Raw genomic sequence first — 20,878 nt, forward strand, 5'->3', positions numbered from 1 at the left:
GTTAAACATAGGGATGGAGAGCGGGGACAGATAACACATGCTTCCTTAAAGCTTAGTATAGTAGTTTAAATTTGCTTTTAAAATAATGTGCAGGACACTTTACTTAATAGTACATTTAAAGGTGCCAAAGAATGCATTCATATACAGTAAATTGTTCTCTGATGTCTACATAGAAGGTATGTGGCTTTATTAAGTGCAAATGGTTTTACGTGTCCATTTACAACCCTAGGATTTGCCCCCAGAATAAAATGGTCTATTATTACCATATTTGAAAGGGTTATGAATAATAATGTTGAGCTCTGCTCTGATTGGCTGTCCTTCAGTAGCTCTCTCTGTGTGTACAGTATATATAGAGACAGAGCGGAGTTATGCAAATTTGAAAAACACGCCCACCGGGGGGAAAACAATCCAACCGTCTCCTTTGACTTTTTATCGCGAGAGGCCGCCTCCTTGTCATTTCTGGCTTGTAACAAAAAACAGAATAATGCCTAAAAGCTTCTGTGTAACAAGATGTACAGCTAACAAGCCAAAGAACCCAGAAATAAGTTTTTATAAGCTGTCGAGCCGTAAAACTCAGCCTTTAAGGAGAAAAAAGTGGATCGCCGACTACGTTTCCCCCTAGTGGACGCGGTTCTACTAATATGAGTACTATGAAAAGTTGCCTGTTTCCATTTTTGTGTCTTTAAACACTCGTTTTTTGAGGTCGACAGCTTTTAAAAACTTATTTCTGGGTTCTTTGGCTTGTTAGATGTACACCTTGTCACACAGCAGCTTTTAAGTATTATTCTGTTTTTAAGTTTAATCTGTAAATAAGTTTTTATAAGCTGTCGACCCCAAAAAACGAGCGTTGAAAGACTCAAAAGTGGAAACAGGCAACTTTTCACAGTACTCATATTAGTAGAACTGCGACCACTAGAGGGAAACATAGTCGGTGATCGACTTTTTTCTCCTTAAAGGCTGAGTTTTACGGCTCGACAGCTTATAAAAACTTATTTCTGGGTTCTTTTGCTTGTTAGCTGTACATATTGTCACACAGCAGCTTTTAGGCATTATTCAGTTTTTTGTTATAAGCCAGAAATGACAAGGAGGCGGCCTCTCGCAATACAAAGTCAATGGAGACGGTTGGATTGTTTTCCCCCCGGTGGGTGTGGTTTTCAGGTTATGACGTGCTGCGCTCTGTCTCTATAGACCTTATGTTTGAGCCTGTAACACTGATTCAGTGGAATGGCTTTTAATTTATTTAGCAAAATAACCTTCATGTAATTTAGGGTTAAAGTAAGTATTTCACAAACACAAAATGTTACTTAAACTTTTATTTAATTAACTTTCCCATTAATGAAACAAAAGTTTACAATGAAAGGCGGGTGGAGTGAAATGAGGAAATACATGTGACCGATCGATCATCATACATTACACAAGACAGTAAAGGTTTAACAGTGCTACTATGTGGAGAAATTATGAAGAGAAAATCTTCTAATGGCAATGACGTCATGTTTTTAATATCATTATGGCATCTGATGAACAAAAGCAGAATGTTCTCAAACTCACAGAGGATCATGCATTTCTCTTATACAAACACTCAAACACATTAACTCTACACATCGCACAGTTTATAACACAGGACAGACACGTAACATGTGTATGCACACTCATCCAGCACTTTCTACTTACTTTAAATATATTAACAGTAGCGCAAAGTCTACAACTGCCAAGCACAGAAAGACAGCATGACAATTTGTGATATATTTTCTGTTGACGGCTTTATTTTGTGGACCAAAACATGGTTGGAGACAAAGACGTCATCACATGACATATTAAACTATTAATATCCTCCCACTGTAAACATCCTGTGGAAATCTGACTAAAGGTCACTGGGCATATGTGTGTGTGTGTGTGTTTTCTGTTCTCAGTTTGTTATCTGGGAAGACTCATGATGGGCAATGACGCCACCTTCTGAAGAATATGGGAAATTCCCATAGATTAGCTATTCATTATTTTAATCTTTATATGATTGTAATGATATCTAAATGTGTTTGGCTTGTTAAATATATGAATGATCTTAAGGGAAGATTGATATAAACTACACACCACCATACAGCTGGCATGAGGAGCAACATCATCTATACTTTCACATGTAAAATGCAGTTAGCAAAAGTGTTTTATATAAGAAATAAAGAAGCGTATGATACATCGTGCCATAACACCTGTTCAGGACTATCATATTTTATAGATTATGACCACATGAAATTACAAAATAAAATGTATATAAGCAAATTTAAAGGTTATATTTTCTTGACATATACTATCTATCTAGACATTAAAATACTACTAAACAGATGAAATGACGTTGAAAAAAACATCTGGGCGACTGAAGGGTTAAACAAGGAGAGCTAAATAATGTACATATGTCTGAATTATGAGGACTGTGAAATATTTACTATACAGACACAATCATACATTAGTTTTTGATTCATTCATTTTCTCTCTTTAACTGTACTACACATCCTCAGAGTTTAATATCATTTGATACTGAGAAGTGACCGCGGTCAATCAAATAAACGCTGAAAGGTAAACCGTCTGTGGTCTACGTCTAAAAAGGTCTGGCAGATTTTTGCAATGTCCTACATTTGAACGTCAGATGTGAATGAAATCAACTAGTATAGTTTGAAGGACTCTACTGTTTCGCTATGTCGCCTTTTCTTAAAATGATCTGCCGTTGCCATGGCGCCAGCTTGGTTTCGTCATAGCCTAGCGTCCGTAGTCGCTCCAATTCCGACTTTTCCTCGTTCTCCTTCTCCATCCGTCGCATTTCCTCTTCTTTTCTGCAGGGGGAAAACACCGACATGTCTTTAGATACGACACGGTTATACAGTAAAAATATCTCATAACCGGTTATCATAACTACACAGTTATTGCTGTTTGTACTGTAGATGTCTTACCTTTTCTGTTCCCTGTCCACCCAGGAGTGAAAAAGAGAAATAAGAGGATGTTATGTATTTGAATTGTTTTGTACATTTAACCTAATTAAACTACAACGGAGAAAAACTAAGCAGCGTAATCAAAAAAATAGTTTTAGCTTCTTATCACAATGCTATGACAAATTAGAAATAATGTAAGTAAAAGACAGAAAAATGCAAAAGCAGATTTTAACAGAAGAAACTGAATCTTAGATGAAATACCTTCATGAGATTGGACATTGGTGACAGAACTGTCAATATCTTTTCTTTTTTACACGACTAAACTGGATATATGACACACTGTACTACATAAAAGCATTCAGAAGTAGAAACCAGAAGAAAGCTTAAGGCAGGCGATAGGACAGAAGCAAGAGCTCTGGCTTCAACTTACTTCTCTTCATCCATCTTCTTCTTCAAAATGTCTCTCCTCCAGGCCGGCAGAGATGCCAGACGCGCCTCCTCTTCCTGCACCTTTCAGATAAACACAAAATCAACCAATGACATCAGCATATAAATAATTCTGTTTCATTATTCCTTACGTTGACAACCTAAAAAAAAGTGAAAATGTAAATAAAAGGCAGAGGCGGCCGGTGACCTCTTTTTTCGAGGGAGCTCGATGTGAAGTTCGTAAAAACATGTATGTAACCCATCATGAGTGTGGTCTGTAAATTCAAAATATGTATTCTGTGCGTCGAGTGATCCTGTGTGCATCACGTGTCTTGTCAAAATAAGTGCCTGCTGCAGACGCATATAACGCCTGGTTTCACACCGCAAGTGTGAGCAGCGCGTATGCGTAGCTTGAGCAGCGCATGAGGAGAGCATTTGCTGCGCATGTCCATTGTGCTTTCACACCGGCTGCGTTTGCAGCGCACACTGTGCAGTTTAATAACAGTATAAAAATCTCAAGTTCACATTACTTTATTTTATATGCATTAATGAGCAAAACCTCTTCAAGATGGTTTTTGACAGTCAGTGTAATTTATAAAACTGTGATTTGTTTAACCCACATTGTTTTCGTGCTTTTCTGGTCAGTGTAATGACAGATATAGACACAATACACAATTATAAACATAAAAAGCCAATGGCACATTATTAAATCTGTTTCTCTAAAGTTTTACGATGAAATAAAAAAATCACTTAGTGATTGACAGCATGAAGCAGTCGATCGTGTTTCCCTTCAACAGTTTAAGCATAAGATTTATAGATGTATCTATTTCTCTGAAGATTATGGATGAGGACTCAATATAGTGCTGGGCAGACAGTGAATGACAGCGCAGTCTTCTGGTGTTTTTAAATATTGATTGCTTTCTTTTAAATTGCTCAAAGTCATGAGTGTATTAAACACACTTGGCGTCACATTCGTGATTTTATTGTAAAATTACACTTTTTCGCGTCAATCCACGACCATTTAAAGCATAAACAATGCACTGTCACTTTAATTGAGCGTGAGCAGCGCAGCAAAAATAGAGCCGACGCCGAAACGATCGCAGTGCTTCAGCGACGCTCCTGCCATGCGAGCATGCGCTGCTAACGCGTGCAGTGTACATGCTTTAACTTGTTAACATGGGCGCCGAAAAAAACACGCGCCGCTTACGCGCTGCTCACGCGTGCGGTGTAAAACCGCCGTAAAGGATTTATGATAAAAGCGAAGTTCGCATTTGCCAGATAATCTTATAATCTCATGCGTAATCAGAGTTTACTGTTAGGGGGGTCTTGCGTGTATTTTGTGAACGTGTGCGTCTCTTTAATCAAAACCGGTTTTGATGCGTGTGCAGCAGGCACTTATTTAGACAAAACAAGTGATGCACATGGTCACATGATGCAACAAACACATATTTTGAATTTGCGCCCCTCGGAAGAGCAGTCACCAGCCATCACTGATAAAAAGACTATAAGAAAATGTACATTAAAATAAACTGGAATTTTAGTTCAAACTAAATTAATGAAGTGATACAAAATATATAACTAAAGACTAGTAAGAGCTTTATTACACTGTAAAAAAAAATGCAGCATGAAGTTAAAATAACTTGGTTTTGAAAGTCAATTCAACCTACTATTTTAAGGTTTGGCTTGTAAAGATTACATAACTTATAAAATCAAGTTGAAATTGTTTAACTTATATTTTTATGTTACTTTAACTTCAAAAATGTGGTTGATTTGACAAAAATGCTTTGTATTTTTACAGTGTACAATTAACATTTTTGTTTGATTTTATTTATTTAAATATAAAAACTACTGTTTAATTCCTGAAAATACAGTCTAGTTCTTGTAGTTATATTTTTATTAGAAGGTTAGTAATTTGTCTATTCACTATTTTCACAATAAAGCCGAACATTTCTGTTTTCTCTCATTTCTTCTCATTTCACCCATCAGTTCTAGCCATCTTCTCATTTTCAGGCTGCTGGATTTAAAATAAGATTAGAAGTGAAAGGTTTGGTGAAGTCAATGATGCCAATGTCCCCAAAAGCACAATGCAGAACCAATTGAATTTTATCATAAAGAAAGACCTGTGGCCAGTTGCCCAAACATAGCCACCAGGTTAAGACTGTGTCTTAAGAACTAATCCAATAAACTAGCAATTTGTTAGGACTAAACAGTCTTATGTTTCAGCTTCATATTAGGTCAATCTACCTTTATTTATAACTGACTTTAAAAAGATATGACTTGTGTCTTAAACGGGACATTTCACAGGACTTTTTTAAGATGTCCAATAAGTCTTTGGTGTCCCCAGAGTATATATGTGAAGTTTTAGCTCAAAATACCCCACAGATCATTTATTCAGCCCAGTCACATGAAATTACGTACCTATAGTTACGTAATTTTTTTTATTCTTTTTTGTGATACTGTCACGAATTTCCAAGTTTTTTCGTGATCGTATCACGAATTTCTGTTTATGTGTCATTGTCATGTATTGTTCAATCAACTGTTTTGTTCTATTTTCTTATCATTTTCGCTTCGGTTTAGGGTTAGATTTACATAAAAAGACATCCTTACCCAAACCCAACTCCAGGCGACAACATTTTAAAATTAAGAATATTTAAAAAAATGAATCAGAAAATATTGTATTAAACCAATACTTAAAGTGACATCCTAATGCAAACACCAAATCTAACCCTAAACACAAGCAAAAATGGTTTGAAAATAGGACAAAGCAGTTGAGTAACCAAGACGTGACAATGACACATAAACAGAAATTCGTGATATGATCACGAAAAACGCGGAAATTTGTGACAGTATCACAGAAAAGAATAAAAAATCATGTGACTATAGGTACGTAATTTCTAGGACTGGGTAGAATTTATTATAGCATGTTAAAAACACTTTGTCAATTTGCAAAAATGTGCTGTTTTGGGGTGTTTCCTTTTAAATGCAAATGAGCTGATCTCTGCACTAACTGGCAGTGCCGTTGTTGGATAGTGAATATTAAAAGGGGGTATTATTATAATAAGATCCCCTTCTGACATCTCAAGGGGAGACATATTTCAATGAGCTATTTTTTTCACATGTTTGAAGAGAATGGTTTACCAAAACTAAGTTACTGGGTTGATCTTATTCACATTTTCTAGATTGATAGAAGCACTGGGGACCCAATTATAGCACTTAAACATGAAAAAAGTCAGATTTTGTGATATTTACGCAAAAAAATTAGATGACTATCTTTGTAGGCTAGGCTAAGCAGTTCATGCAACCGGCCACTGATCAATTCATTCACCGTGATATTAAGCAGACTATCTACTGTATATCACCGTAAATATATTTGCCCCATGTATGTGTTGTCTGAACCCTTTCTCCTCTCAGACAGGTCACTTGTAGAGTGTCACAGGCTGAAATAAGATCTCCTGGCTTTATTCAGATGGTAACTTAAGCCAAGCCGAGGAGGCGGCCATCTTCAGCTTCTCATTTCCCATTTAACACAGATCAATTACATCCACTCCGCTACCAGAAAGACACTTCACTGACACATGCCGGAGTATCTCTGTAAGATAATCTATGTCTTAATATTTCATGATTCCCCTGGGAATTATACGGCAAGAAAAAAAAATAAAAAGTAAGAATGATGGTGAGTTCAGCAGGTGCAAGAATGAATGAGTGTATATGTAGCATCTAATCACATAAAACTTTATTATTAACATCGTTGTTTTTGATGTAAATCTGACTCATCTAATCTGTTCACTTGGATGAAATGTAAAAGATTAATCGTGTATAATCATCATCATATAACTATCATTCACACATCATTACCAAAATACTTGTAAACTCGCTGAGAAAGCGGATGTTACCTCTAAACTGCCGGTCGGCGAGCTCACTGTTAACAATGGTGGGTTATGACATTTGCTTGTTTTCACTTCTGTGGCAAACGCTGATAGTCGCGCAGATGCTTGTGACCAAACAACCTTGTACTAGGTGACTTGCAGTAATGTTTGCACATTAGGCTTCAAAGATGGTGGTGCGAAGAACGTGGGCAATTCGGCAAATAGAATATGGACGTTACGATACGCTCGACTTTTAGCAATGCGCTTATGGAAACGTTCGTAAACATTGCAGTGGTAAACGCGTCATCTGTATGATTGGCTCGAAGCTGTCAGTGCGTTCTGACGTTGTCTGTTCTATATGCCGGCAATCCTTATTCTCCGTTCACACATAGCATCATACCTGTTAACTACTGTACTGTTACAACCTCTTACAAATTTTGCTTTATTTTGTCACTGTTTTGCGCATCTAGGTCCAGAAAGATGTTAAGTATATTCTTAAAGCAGTCATTTCTTTCTTATAAAGCATTGTGTTTCTGGTTTTATGCGTTAAAGTACTGATCAATCAACAGGTTATTTAGTGCTGGAACACATCCTGAAGTTTGACTTCTCAGAGTTTTTCAAAATAAAAGTAAATAGGGTTTAAAGGGATAGTTCGGCCAAAACGATATTAAACCCATGATTTACTCACCCCCAAGGTGTCCGAGTTGCATATGTCCATCGTTTTTCAGACAAACACATTTTCGGATATTTTAGAAAATATTTTAGATCTTTCTGTTGATTAAATGTAATGTTACGGGGTCCAGCAATAGTCCACGACCTTCAAGTCCAAAAAAAGTGCGTCCATCCTTCACAAATTAAATCCAAACGGCTCCAGGATGATAAACAAAGGTCTTCTGAGGGTAATCCACGCGGTGTTATTGTAGAAATATTCATATTTAAAATGTTATTAACTTAATTAACTACCTTCCGGTTTCGCCGCCATCTTAGAGTCATCCGCATTCAGGATGAGCGCTTACGCAGCCTACAGCGGTTTCTCTGTTGCTGCTCTGTCCCCCCGCCCTCCGAATTTGTCATACGTCACTAAGAAAAGTGCGTACACTACGCTAATACTCTCTCCTGAGTCTAAGATGGCGGCGAAACCGGAAGGTAGTTAATTACGTTAATAACATTTTAAATATGGATATTTCTACAACAACACCGCAGGGATTACCCTCAGAAGACCTTTGTTTATCATCCTGGAGCCGTTTGGATTTAATTTGTGAAGGATGGACGCACTTTTTTTGGACTTGAAGGTCGTGGACTATTGCTGGACCCCGTAACATTACATTTAATCAACAGAAAGATCTAAAATATTTTCTAAAATATCCGAAAATGTGTTTGTCTGAAAAACGATGGACATATGCAACTCGGACAGCTTGGGGGTGAGTAAATCATGGGTTTAATATCGTTTTTGGCCGAACTATCCCTTTAAATGTCAGGAGTTCGTGTCGGATGAAAGTAACACTTGTTACTTTTGTCCTGGTGCTAATAATGAAAATGTATATTAATGTAATTTAATTTTCATACTGTTGAATTTTTTTTATTCTCAACAATTCAAGTTTGTACTGTTGGTTGCTTTTGAAACATTTGATAAAACTGAAATTTAAAATGAAAATGTAACTTGATTATTTTTTGCAAAAATAAATGAAAAAATAAGTTTGCAGTTACGTATTAACAATGTCATAGTCGTGTATATTTCATAAAATCAAGTGTAACACAAATATTTATCTTGTTCTGTTGTGTTACTTTTAACCCACCTGTGTGTTATTTTCATCCCTGCTGAAAGGTTAAAAAGTAACAATGTGCTACTTATGTTCAAAGTGAAATTACTCTGAAGTCGTTTTAAAAAAAATTTAAATTTCCACCTGGTATTGATGAACCACACTTGTCAGTTATAGACCACAGCAAAAAAATATCTCTGTCTAAAACATTATCTTTTAAAATTAATTTTTTTCTAAAAAAATAGTACTTTCGCCCCTGCCCTCCCCTACTTGATTTTCAGTACTGGTTGATCATGTCATATCTGTGTGTTGTCAACATTACATAAGTTGTTTTACACAGGCAATATTCTGCAGATGCGTATAAATACCACGAAGTGTGAAAATCGTGCAATACGTACGCCAAATTCCACTTTGGCGTGCATATGATACGCCAGCCCTTCCCATTCACTTAAATGGCGCATCTTTTTTTATTGTTTTATTTGTTGGTTTCTCAATTTTTTTCCTGTTTTTTAAACCATTTTCACTTAGATTTGAGGTTATTTAATATACAGGTTTCTCAATGTTTTTGTCTATATTTAAGCCATGGTTGCTTGGAGTTGGGGTTAGAATTGGGATTTGGGTTAGGATGTCATTTTTATATAACAAAAAGTTTTTCTAACCCTACACCCAAGAGAAATTGGTAAAAAAGCAAAAAATTTAGAAACCAATGAATAAAATGACAAAAAAAGATGTGCCGTTTAAGTGAATGGATAGGACTGGCTTATCATATGCATGCTAAAGTGGAATTTGGTGTATGTATTGCACGATTTTCACACTTCGTGCTATTTATTCGAAACTCCGTGAGACTGGGTTGATATTCTGTGATTTCTCTGAGGCGTATTTCTAATAATCTTAAACAAATTTAAAGAAATAGTTGACCTAAAAAATTGTGTCATCATTTATGCACCTTCATATGTTCCAAACTGGTATACTTTTCTTTGTTCTGCCGAATACAAATGAAGATATTTTGATATATGTTAATAACCAAACAAATCATGGGCACCATTCACTTCCACAGTATTATTTTTCCTACAACTATCAAAGTCAATGGTGTCCCTGATCTGCTTTGTTACAAACAGTTTTCATAAAATATATATTTTTTCATTTGTAGCCCTGATGTTTTCCTCAGTATAAAACTACTTAGGTTAGGTGTGCGGTTTAAAATACTTTCACTTCAAATCTGCTTAACCTTAACATAAATATTCTAAATGAATGAACATTAAGCAGATTTGAAGTGAAAGTATTTTAAACCGCACACTTAACCTTTTAAATGTCTTAAAAATAGGCACAAGAGCAATGTTTGTGGTAACCACTAACCATGGTATAAGAGGAATAACTGACGCTTCACTTCGTGCCACATTACCACCTTAAGTGTGCATTATTTTCTAATAATTCAACGGCCCGTCATCAACTATTCCTTACATAATATGTGTTGAGTCTATTCCGTTAAAGGTGACATAGAATGATTGAACGGGGTATTTATCCTTGTTCTGTGATGTGACATGTAGACAAAAACATTTTTGTTTGGGTCTGTAATGCCTTAGAAGCTTCCTAAAAACCTCTCTCAGATAGCTCTATTAGGGTGGGGGATTTTAAACAAGTGGTTTTGCACCTATTTGGCTCCCCCTACTGGCTTAACTTGCAATCTCATTACTGATTGGCTGACTTTGCTGCCACTCAAAAAATGTAGCCAATTATTTTAAAGTGGAGGGGCAGTGAGATGCCTGTGATGTCATAAGCATCAGTTTTTCAGATTGGGCCGTTTTCTGGCTGACATTTCTAAAAGAGGAATTTCTATGAGACTGAGATGTTTAGCATGTCTAGCACTTTTTGTATGTTTGTGAATGTGGGTAGACTACCATTATTCAACAAAGACAAGGTAAAAATGGTTTTTCATTCTCTGTCCCCTTTAATATAATTTCTGACACAGGTTTAGCGGCTTTTGCATCTGAGCTCCTTAAATACAATCCTATTGTAAGGTGTTTTCATTTAATTTTCAGTGTTGTACTGAGTGAGTACTTAGTATTTTTTTAAACATGTAGTGTGATATGAGGAATGACATTTTTGCCACTTTTAAATTCATTAAAGAAGGTTTAGATGCATTTATTTAATTTCAGGAAAACTACAAACAAACAAACACTTCAAACATGGCTATGAGAAACAACTCAACAGTATGACAGATGAACATCATAAATGTCAATGTTAAGTGTAAAAAAAAAACTGGTATGAACTTTAATGGCAATAAAAACCTTGCTGTTTAACTTCTTACAAAGATATCAATCTACGTCTTAAAATCTCGTACAAGCCACCAGGGGCGTGTCTAAAAGGGGTGGCACGGGGTGGCACCGGCCCCCAACAAAATATGCTTGGCCCCCTTTGTGTCCCCCATAACAGCGCAGACTGATCAGAGTATAACTTTGGTTTAGTTGTGTTATTTAGCCGTGGTGCACCAGCGGCGGCTAGTGACTTCTTTTCCGAGGAGGCACGAATGCCAAACTTGTCAAAACATTGTGATGTGTGAGGCTCTTCATGTCAAAGTATGTGTTCAGTGCGTCATGCGAACCTATGTGCATTGCACGTAAAGTCAAAATATGCGCCTGCTACAGACCCTTTGAAGAGGTTTATGATAAAATATAAGCTCACGTTTTCCAGATACTCGCTTAATCTCATGTGTAAACATGACTTTTCCCATGGCCGCCCCCGAATGGTTCTTGGTCCCCCCGTGCCACCCTATTTAAAAATCCTAGAATCGCCCCTGCAAGGCACATTGCCAAAGAAAAGTTTAAAACAAAGAAACTTTGAAAGGTCAACTTTTCAAAGGCTTAAAAATGGCCAAACATAAGCAAGGCACATTGATTATGTTCACAAATATGTGACAGAATACTGAGCACTAACATTGTACAACTGCTTAAAATGTGCATGTTCCCTCTTATCCTGAGTAACACGTGTAGATGATGCTAAAAATGTGGTGATAATAGTTTGAATTTAATTATCTTGAGTTACTTAAGTTTAAAAGGTGATAATCTCATCTGTAAGTCATTCATAGAGAAGACCAGTTCAAGTAACCCAATTTAAATGGCTCCTGTCTTCTAATCAAAATGCATCTGTTTTGAAACGTATGGGCTGAATTTGTTTAGTAGTTTTCAACATACTACTGCTCACATGTATCAAACTCAAAGTCCTTTATGTTTACACATGTGCTCCACCGAAACTGAGCATTCCCTTACTGTGATGGGATGCCACAAATATGCCCAAACAGAAAAGTGCAACATCAGGATTGAGTTTTGAGATCTAAACTGACTTTTCACATTCCAACTTTGAATGTTTAGGTTAGAAAGAAATCTTTCATATGTCATAGTGTTTTTGCATCTCCTAAACCTTTCATTTGTCTCATTTTAAGTTACTGAGCAAATATGAATAAAAATCCATTCAGTAAGAAGCAATTGTCTATAGCTTCAAAATGCTGAGAGGACTGAGTTGTTGTTTGCATTCAGTTTAGCTCAACATTCGTTTCTTTGACATTCGTGACCTTCTACTGTCTCCCTAACTAAACAAACAATCCTGTTTGCTGATCTGCTTAACGCAAGCATTTTATTCTATCAGCTGCTCATTGTGCTTCATCTATTAAACAGTTTGACTCAGTCAGTCAGATGTCAAACATCTCAGCTTCTTTCTCTTTCCAAAAGGCAAAGCTTCGGTCAATATATCTGATAATCTCCTCATTGCTGAACTCTTTAAGTTCGTATATAAGCTTGATGGAGTCTTCGGTGGGCTCTTCTTTTGTACTTGCTGGACACTGTTCGTTTACAGCTTGAGTGCATGTAGGTTGGTTCTGGGCACTTTCAGTTGTTATTGTAGGGTGGATGTTTGTGTTATCTTGTTGTGGTGTATCTTGTGGTTCATCATGTGGGACCTGAACTTCAGCGTTGATGTTCGGTAAGGCCGTACCATTTGCAATGCCTTCAGTTGGTCTATCTGAAGAGCATTGTTTACTGGCCAGTCTGGAGCCTTCTACTGAAGTTTGTCCTGGGTGCTCACTAGAGATTGTAGAAGGTAAAGTACTGGAGGGGTTTGCTTCAAGTAGTGCCACATGTGACGCATCCATAGGTGCTTGTAGAACATCAGGGAGTAAAGTGAGCTCTGCTGCCTCCAGCAGTCCTCCGCCTTCAACAGAGTCACCAAAATACTTCACTTTGATATCCTCGAATCCATCAGACCAATCAAGTTTCCCTGCCTCAATGCTCTCCATCACTTCCCGGTGAAACTGACGGATCACTTCCCACGGGTGGCTGCCAAGTCGGTCGAACATCTCGTAGCAAAGTAAGTGACGAAATTTCCGTTCCGTCCGGGACATGTTCATCTCAAGCAGTTGGAAGTAACCCAGCATGAAGAGGTCAAGGGTAAGACTTTCGTATTGAACAGGTGACCCATTGATGTGAGGAAGGAAGTGCTCGGGCCAGTACACCATGTGAGCGCGGCTCAGTCTACGGATCTGCCGTGTGGGCACCTGGCTTATGATGGTCCTCCAGTGGCCAAGAAGATTTCCCACCACCTGTCTCTGTTTCATGAAATGTAGCAGCTGGTCATCGTCTGTCTGCACTGTGCCATCTGGATCGGCTAAGTTGTGATAATACAGAGAATGGGAATCATTCGCTTCAACGCTTAGAGTTTTTCCTCTTCCTGCACACTTGTAGGATTCAGTCATGGTATATTTTCTCCAGTGTTCCAGAAACAGAAACACAATCCTCTCCTTTCGCATTTCAATGCACTCCTGAACATAGCTCAGGTCTGTTTGCACCTCTAGACTACGTGTTAGTTGCTTTGAGTTTGGTGCAGGACATGCAGAGAGGTCAAGATGGTCACCGTGTTCTTCCAAGGCTGATGGGTTCCCAGGCTCAGTGTATGTCAAAGTGGCGTGGGACTGTATTATAGGTTCTTCAACAACCAGTGGTAAACTTGAATCTTGCTCTAACATTAGCTCATCTCCCACTTGATAGAGGCTTTCACTTAGAGAGAACAGCAAATCATCCTCCAGAATGGGTTCTGGTGGGCGGCTGCTTTCACTGACCACTGGCAAGGAGCTTGTACGCTTGTATGTGCGGTTTAGTTTGTAATCCTCACACTTTGACTGGTTATGAACTTCATAATTGGCTTTCAGGTTCTTCACTGACACACCACATTGCTTAATCTCCTTTTCCACATCCTCTCGAGTGGAGAATGATTGCGAGCGGCCGATGTTCCCAGAAGATACAGAATTTGAAATCTCCTTTCCGCTCTTCGGACCCTCGTACGTGTATCCTTGAGTAATCATCTCGAGAACGTCGATCTCCTTACCTCCCCCCAGAGTGGCAAGTAGGATGGCCATGCTTTTGAGCAGCGTGGAGATCTTGCTGCACCATGCAGGCAAGTCCTCCGCTTGCCCATGAACCTGTTTGGGGTGTACTGAGAAGTTTCCTTGATTCAAGGCTGCAGACACGGGGAGGAGTTGCTTCAATTCTTGCTCCAGTTGTTCCAGTTCTGTTTCGACCTCCGTCACTTTGTGCATGACCTGCAGGTTTTCCATCTGCCTCTCGATGCGGATGAGGTCATCTTCGGTCATTAGCTCCCCGAATGGGCCCAGTATAGCATTGTGAACGTGTGAATAATGCCAGTCTTGGGCCTGATAGTATCCACTAGTAGCAAACTAAAGTAAGTCAAAGGAGGAGAGGGGACAAAAGGACAAAAACAAAAGAGGGGAGTGTCCTTAAGCCAGTGGGTCCGATGCCTTAAATACACGCTTGTAAAATCTCTTCACCCCATACGTTTCAAAATTTACATGAATTTAGTGGTGCGATGATACCGCTGAGTTGAGTTTACTTGAGGAGGAAACTTCAGCCAAAAAAAAATAAAACTGTAGTTCTGGGTAGCATGGTTTCATATTTGTCTTAAGATCTTAACTGAACCTTGAAATGTCAAGGTTTTTGGTTGAACGCTATTAATTATTTATAAGGAATATTCTGCGCTATTGTCAAGTACCTGTCTGTGGACAACATCTGTTGCAGTCTGTCAGATACTACAGACAGTACATTTGTTGTAAAAATGAATGGGAAGCTTTTTCCATTTGATGGAATTTGCAACAAAGAAATTTGAAAATATTTTTTCAGCTGAAGAAACGTTTAGTTGTGAATTGCCCAATGCAATTTCTGTTGAGGGGCTTAAAAAATAAGGTCTGTACTATTTAACATTATTTAAAATGATTACATTGACATGAGTTTGAAGATAAGCCAGAATATTCCTTCTGAATGTAAAGTGTACTTTATAGTAACTTATATGTAAAACAGCTCACGTCTACAGAGGACTTTCCATTTTTACAAGTGTTCTTAATGAAGTGTTAACAAAAGCTACGTTCACAAGATATGCAAAGGTTTGAGACGTAATGTGTAGATTAAGGAACTTCTGTCGGCAGTCAAAGTGTCAGATGCAGTGTGAAGCGGCTTTGCATCACACCACTTAATCCTCATGTAAATACCATCGCCAGTCAGCCACAGTGAACTAATACATTGTCTTTAAATGTCACGTAGGCTTGTGTTGGCATGGTCACAGCATCCCCAAATAAAACCACTGCATCACTCCATAAAGAACAAGCAAATATCACACTACACAACATGCACTCAAACGTTATGCTCAAAACCTCGTCTCAGTCTTCAGAAATCGCTCAAGCCAACAAAATTATATAATATTGTGATGTACTTTCCAACAGTAAATCAAGAACAAACATGATTTAAGCCATTTAAGAGACTTTAACTGGCCTAGCAGACTTCTAGTCATTGGTATAACTTAATAATAATGCACAATGTACATTGTAATATAAAATAAAAGTACCCAAACAAGGGGCCCTATTTTAACGATCTAAGCACATGGTCTAAAACAGTGTTTCTCAACTCTGTTCCTGGAGGCCCACTGCTCTGCACATTTCCTATGTCTCTCCCATCTGACAGACTCTGTTGAGTTCATAGAGATCTCTACTGATGAGCTGATGATTTGAATCAGGTGTGGTGAATAAGGCAGACATGCAAAATGTGCAGAGCAGTGGGCCTCCAGGAATAAAGTTGAAAACCACTGGTCTAAAAGGTTGTGTCCGAATACATGTTTGCTGGTTTAACGACAGAAAAATGGTCTATGCGCCTGGCACGCAGTCTAAAAGGGTTGTTTCTATTCTCGTAATGAGTAATGGGTGTGTGAGCAATGGCGCCAAGTCGGAGAGAGTGTTTCGAAAAATTTAAAAATGGTTCTCAAATGGTAAGTTACAATACATTACAATAGATTTGTGGGGTAGCATTAAAAAAAAAAATGCAACATTTTGCAAACAAAAAAATGATAACTGCTGAAACTAACTGGGCTGAAACTAACAAAAACACTTGCGTCGCACTTTGAGCTGCATTGCGCCGTGTGTATAACAGGGCCCATAATGACCAAGACTATTATTGTATTTACACAGCACTGCTACACTTACTCAGATCCCATTTCTCATTTATGCAGATGTAAATACCACATTGTTTCACACAAATCACCATGCAGACTTACTGTACACACATTTAAGCTGTCCTCCATGTAGATTCATGAATATTAATAAAATCTGATTGGGTAAATTATACCTTATATCAGTAGAGCCAACACGCTAAAAAATATTGGGCTATTTTTAACCCGGCGCTGGGTCAGAAAGGGACAAACCCAGCCATTGGGTTAAATTAACTCAGAAAATATTTATATTTGACCCAACAATGTGTAGTTTAATTTATAACCCAAGAGGATGGGTTCGTTCCTTTATGACCCGGCACTTTTGGAGCGAATACATTAATCTACAGAAGGACTACATTGACATCATTAGCTGAGAAAATGTTCACCTTACATCCAATCATTCAGTGTAAAGGTTGAATTTATAGACTGTAATATGTTCAATTGTTTTTTTTAAACATCTGCCTTGATTAAATCTACTGTTAAACCATTAGATATAAACTGTAAGATGTTCAGATAGGAACACTTGTACTTGTAATCGGATTGGTAGTATAAACCAGTGGTTTTCAAACTGTGGGCCGGGACCCACTTGTGGGTCACACAGTGGGATAAGGTGGGTCGCACAAAATTACTTTGCTATTGTGGTGCATGACACACAAAAAACAGTTTAGTCCAATTAATGACTAGCAATGACAATGATTTTGATATGATATTCCAAAAATTTGTGTAATATTTCAATGAAACTTTTCAAAAATATAAAAAATACTCAATTATAAAAGAGATAAATGTGTATTTTTCTCATATTTCCATTTAAAAATATGTTGGTGGGTCCCGGGATAGATTATATATATTTGAGAAAACCACTGGTATGAACTGTATGCTGTATATGATCTACAGTTTTAGAAATAGACGTCTCAGCGTAGAGTACACACAGATGCAATCTTCACATGGTTGAAAGGCTTTCATTGGGTTATTTGAGTAAAGTGTCTCTTTTGTTTACATTATAATAAAGATGTCAGGCACACTGTCTCAGCTTATGTTTAAAATATCTGCCTGTAGTATCACCTTTTTCTTGTTCTGCTCCTCCTCCTGCATCTTCACCTGTAGCTTCCTGACCATCACTTGTCTCTTCCACTCCGGGATGGGTCGGCCCTGCTCGTCGTGAGTGGGCACCAGAGTTTCCACGTCCACCGTGTTGGTTTTCTTCTGCTCGGGTGCAGCGTTTCCATTGACGGCGTCTGTGAGCTGCTCGCTGCACTGTGATGTGGACAGCGTGTGTGGTGGCCCACCGCTGGATGTCGGCGTTGGATCGGGTGATGTAGATGGGCTGTTGGGTGCTGGAGACTCTGGCTTTGAGGATTGGGCGTCATTGGGTTGGGGTTTTGGCATAGGCTGTGGCGGAGATGACGGACGTTCGCCCTGGTAAACAAAATTATGGATCAGAATTGGTTACACTTCTTGGCTTATAAAATAAAGTTTTCATAGTACATCCTTGGGTTCACCGAAGATCTTAAAGGATTAGTCAATTTTCTTAAAAAAAATCCAGATAATTTACTCACCACCATGTCATCCAAAATGTTGATGTCTTTCTTTGTTCAGTCGAGAAGAAACTATGTTTTTTAAGGAAAACATTCCAGGATTTTTCTCATTTTAATGGACTTTAATAGAACCCAACACTTAACACTTAACTGAACACTTTACAGTTTTTATCAATGGTGTTTCAAAGGACTCTAAACGATCCCAAACGAGGCATAAGGGTCTTATCAAGCGAAACGATTGTCATTTTTGACAAGAAAAATAAAAAATATGGACTTTTAAAGCACAACTTCTCGTCTATATCCGGTCCTGTGATGTGCCAGCGCGACCTCACGCAATATGTCATCACGTCAAGAGGTCACGGATGATGTATGCGAAACTACGCCTCAGTCTTTACAAGTGTGGAAAAAGAGGACCGTTCCGTTGTTGTATGTGGAATGATATTAATTAATGTCTTTGTGTTTGTTTATTGTTTAAAATGGTGCGCAAATGTGCGTTATATATATATGTAACACGTGACCTTTCGACGCCACAATACAATTACGTGAGGTCACGCTGGCGCTTTCAGGACCGGAGATAGCAGAGAAGTTGTGGTTTAAAAATGCATATTTATTTATTTTTCTTGTCAAAAATTAAAATCGTTTCACTAGATAAGACGCTTATGCCTCGTTTGGGATCATTTAGAGTCCTTTGAAACTCCATTGATAAAAACTGTTAAGTGTTGATTTAAGTGTTAAGTGTTGGGTTGCATTAAAGTCCATTAAAATGAGAAAAATCCTGGAATGTTTTCCTCAAAAAACATAATTTCTTCTCGACTGAACAAAGAAAGACATCAACATTTTGGATGACATGGTGATGAGTAAATTATCTGGAATTTTTTAAAGAAAATTGACTAATCCTTTAACAACCATATTTTGCTGTAAATGTTCCTTAAGTTATTTGTTTTTTTGGAAATTAAAAATCATTTTAATAAGTGGAACAAAAAAAATCACTTTCTGTCATTTCTTCACTGATTTAAGGTAAATAAATTGTGTTGTTGTACTACAGCATTGATCAGTCTGTTACACAAGACCTGCAGAGTTTACTGCCAGCTATTTCCTGAAATATGATTCAGTGTTTTCTGTGCTATATGATGAGTGGAAAAAATATGATTTATATTTATATGTACAGACGTGTACAGTACAGTCAAACGTGGACATCTTTATTATTATAAACTGAAGTCAACAAAAGATCACGATAAGGGAATGAAATTAGCCAACTATTGTCTAGATCACAGCTCTGCACACTTTATCATTCTTATCTAAAATGATTTGAAACATTTTCATATTCGTTATGATCAATCAGGCCCATTTAAAAAAACTAACCAGCAAGCAATTTTTGTTTTTAAGAGACGTCTAATGGCCGTCCAGACATAGCCCAGATGGCTAGGCTAAAACAAGGCATTGTCAGGAAAAATTGAATAGACGTTTGACCAGACCAAATAAATAAATAAATGAAAGCAAACAGCTTGTAATCACAGATGAGTTTGCTTACATGATGATATTGTAGACATGTAACCAAATTCAAGTTTAATTTAGCTAGAAGTGGGTTACTCATAGCTGGACTATATTGGGTCTTTTGTTAACCTAGACAGGGAAATGATGGCTTTTGCTTGCTGGGTTTTTTTTAAACATAATTTTTTTTAAATCAATTTTACCTTTGTAAAACACCTAACACACAGGCACAATTTATATCTGCAAATATTTTCTAATTTCACAAAATACATTTTAAGCATTTATGCTTCAGCCTTTATAAGATAAGAGGAAAAATTTATATACTCAGTTAAGTGTCAAAGCGTTGAGGTAAAAATACAATGAAGATTAATGTCTATTAGTCTCTGTGTATGCCACGTCTGAGTGTGTTAGTTTGTATTCTGTTACTACGGACAATGAAGGTTGTAATGCAAACGCTGTTACATCATAATCCAGTCCTGAAGCGACAGCAGTCACACCTCACTAACAGGTCACAGGATACATTCAAAAGCCCTCATTACATATGACTTTAATCTAAAATGAAATACTTAAAGAAGTAATGTGTAGGTTTATATATGGTTAAATGTGGTTGTGAAAGACGTACGTTGGAGAAGATGGTCGTGTAGCCTTTACTTTGAGGTGTCGGCTTCAAATTCTTCCCAGCTTTAATTTCAGCCAGAAGCTGCGAGTTATCTCCAGTGGGGGACATCATGTTAAAGGATTTATTGCCTGAGATAAAGAAACAGAAACTGAGCTGGGATGAATGCACAAGGGGAAAGAGAGAGAGAGAGACAGAGGGGGAGAGCACTTCTTCACAAAATATTTCATTCAAAGCCCTTAATAACTTGTGTGTTAGTATTACATAACAGTTTATAATGGAATGAGTCCACAACAGAAAAGACTAAACATGAAAAATAAAAAAGATTCAATAAAGAGCCTTTGTTTAAGTTTTCAACATTTCAAGGCAAAATAAAAGGAAGCACAGGGTGCTAAAAAGGATGCAAAAATCCTCTTCTTTTAAATATGGAAATGACCGATTGTTATTCACTGTATACAACCTGACCTAACCTGCCCTGTACTCTAGGTTTTACACTCATACTTCATTGCCATACCAGGATAAACAAAAGACACTAATAACAAATCTTTAACATTTCAAAAAACAAATATTTAACAAATCATAGCTATTCACATGACTCTGCAATATACAGAACAGTAAAAACCATAGATATTATATAAAGAAATGTACATAAAAATAGAAAGAATACTGTTTATTTAAATGTCAAAATTGATTTGTACTGTAAAGACTGTAATCCAGCATCACAGTGCTA

General features: G+C 37.5%; 1 protein-coding gene across 1 annotated transcript in view; it reads right to left on the reverse strand.

Annotated features, from left to right (window-relative positions):
• Positions 1–1,298: 1,298 nt before the first annotated feature.
• espn (espin) overlaps positions 1,299–20,878 on the reverse strand; it is a 70,276-nt gene continuing 50,696 nt past the window's right edge. The window contains exons 10-14 of the mRNA XM_065247829.2: positions 20,155–20,279; positions 17,569–17,922; positions 3,348–3,428; positions 2,940–2,959; positions 1,299–2,822 (exon numbers count right to left, since the gene is read on the reverse strand). Coding sequence (XP_065103901.1) covers positions 2,675–2,822; positions 2,940–2,959; positions 3,348–3,428; positions 17,569–17,922; positions 20,155–20,279 — 728 coding nt within the window. The 3' untranslated portion in view covers positions 1,299–2,674. The remainder of the gene's footprint in view (positions 2,823–2,939; positions 2,960–3,347; positions 3,429–17,568; positions 17,923–20,154; positions 20,280–20,878) is intronic.

The sequence above is a fragment of the Paramisgurnus dabryanus genome, chromosome 11, assembly GCF_030506205.2.
Source record: "Paramisgurnus dabryanus chromosome 11, PD_genome_1.1, whole genome shotgun sequence".
Lineage (NCBI taxonomy): Eukaryota > Metazoa > Chordata > Actinopteri > Cypriniformes > Cobitidae > Paramisgurnus > Paramisgurnus dabryanus.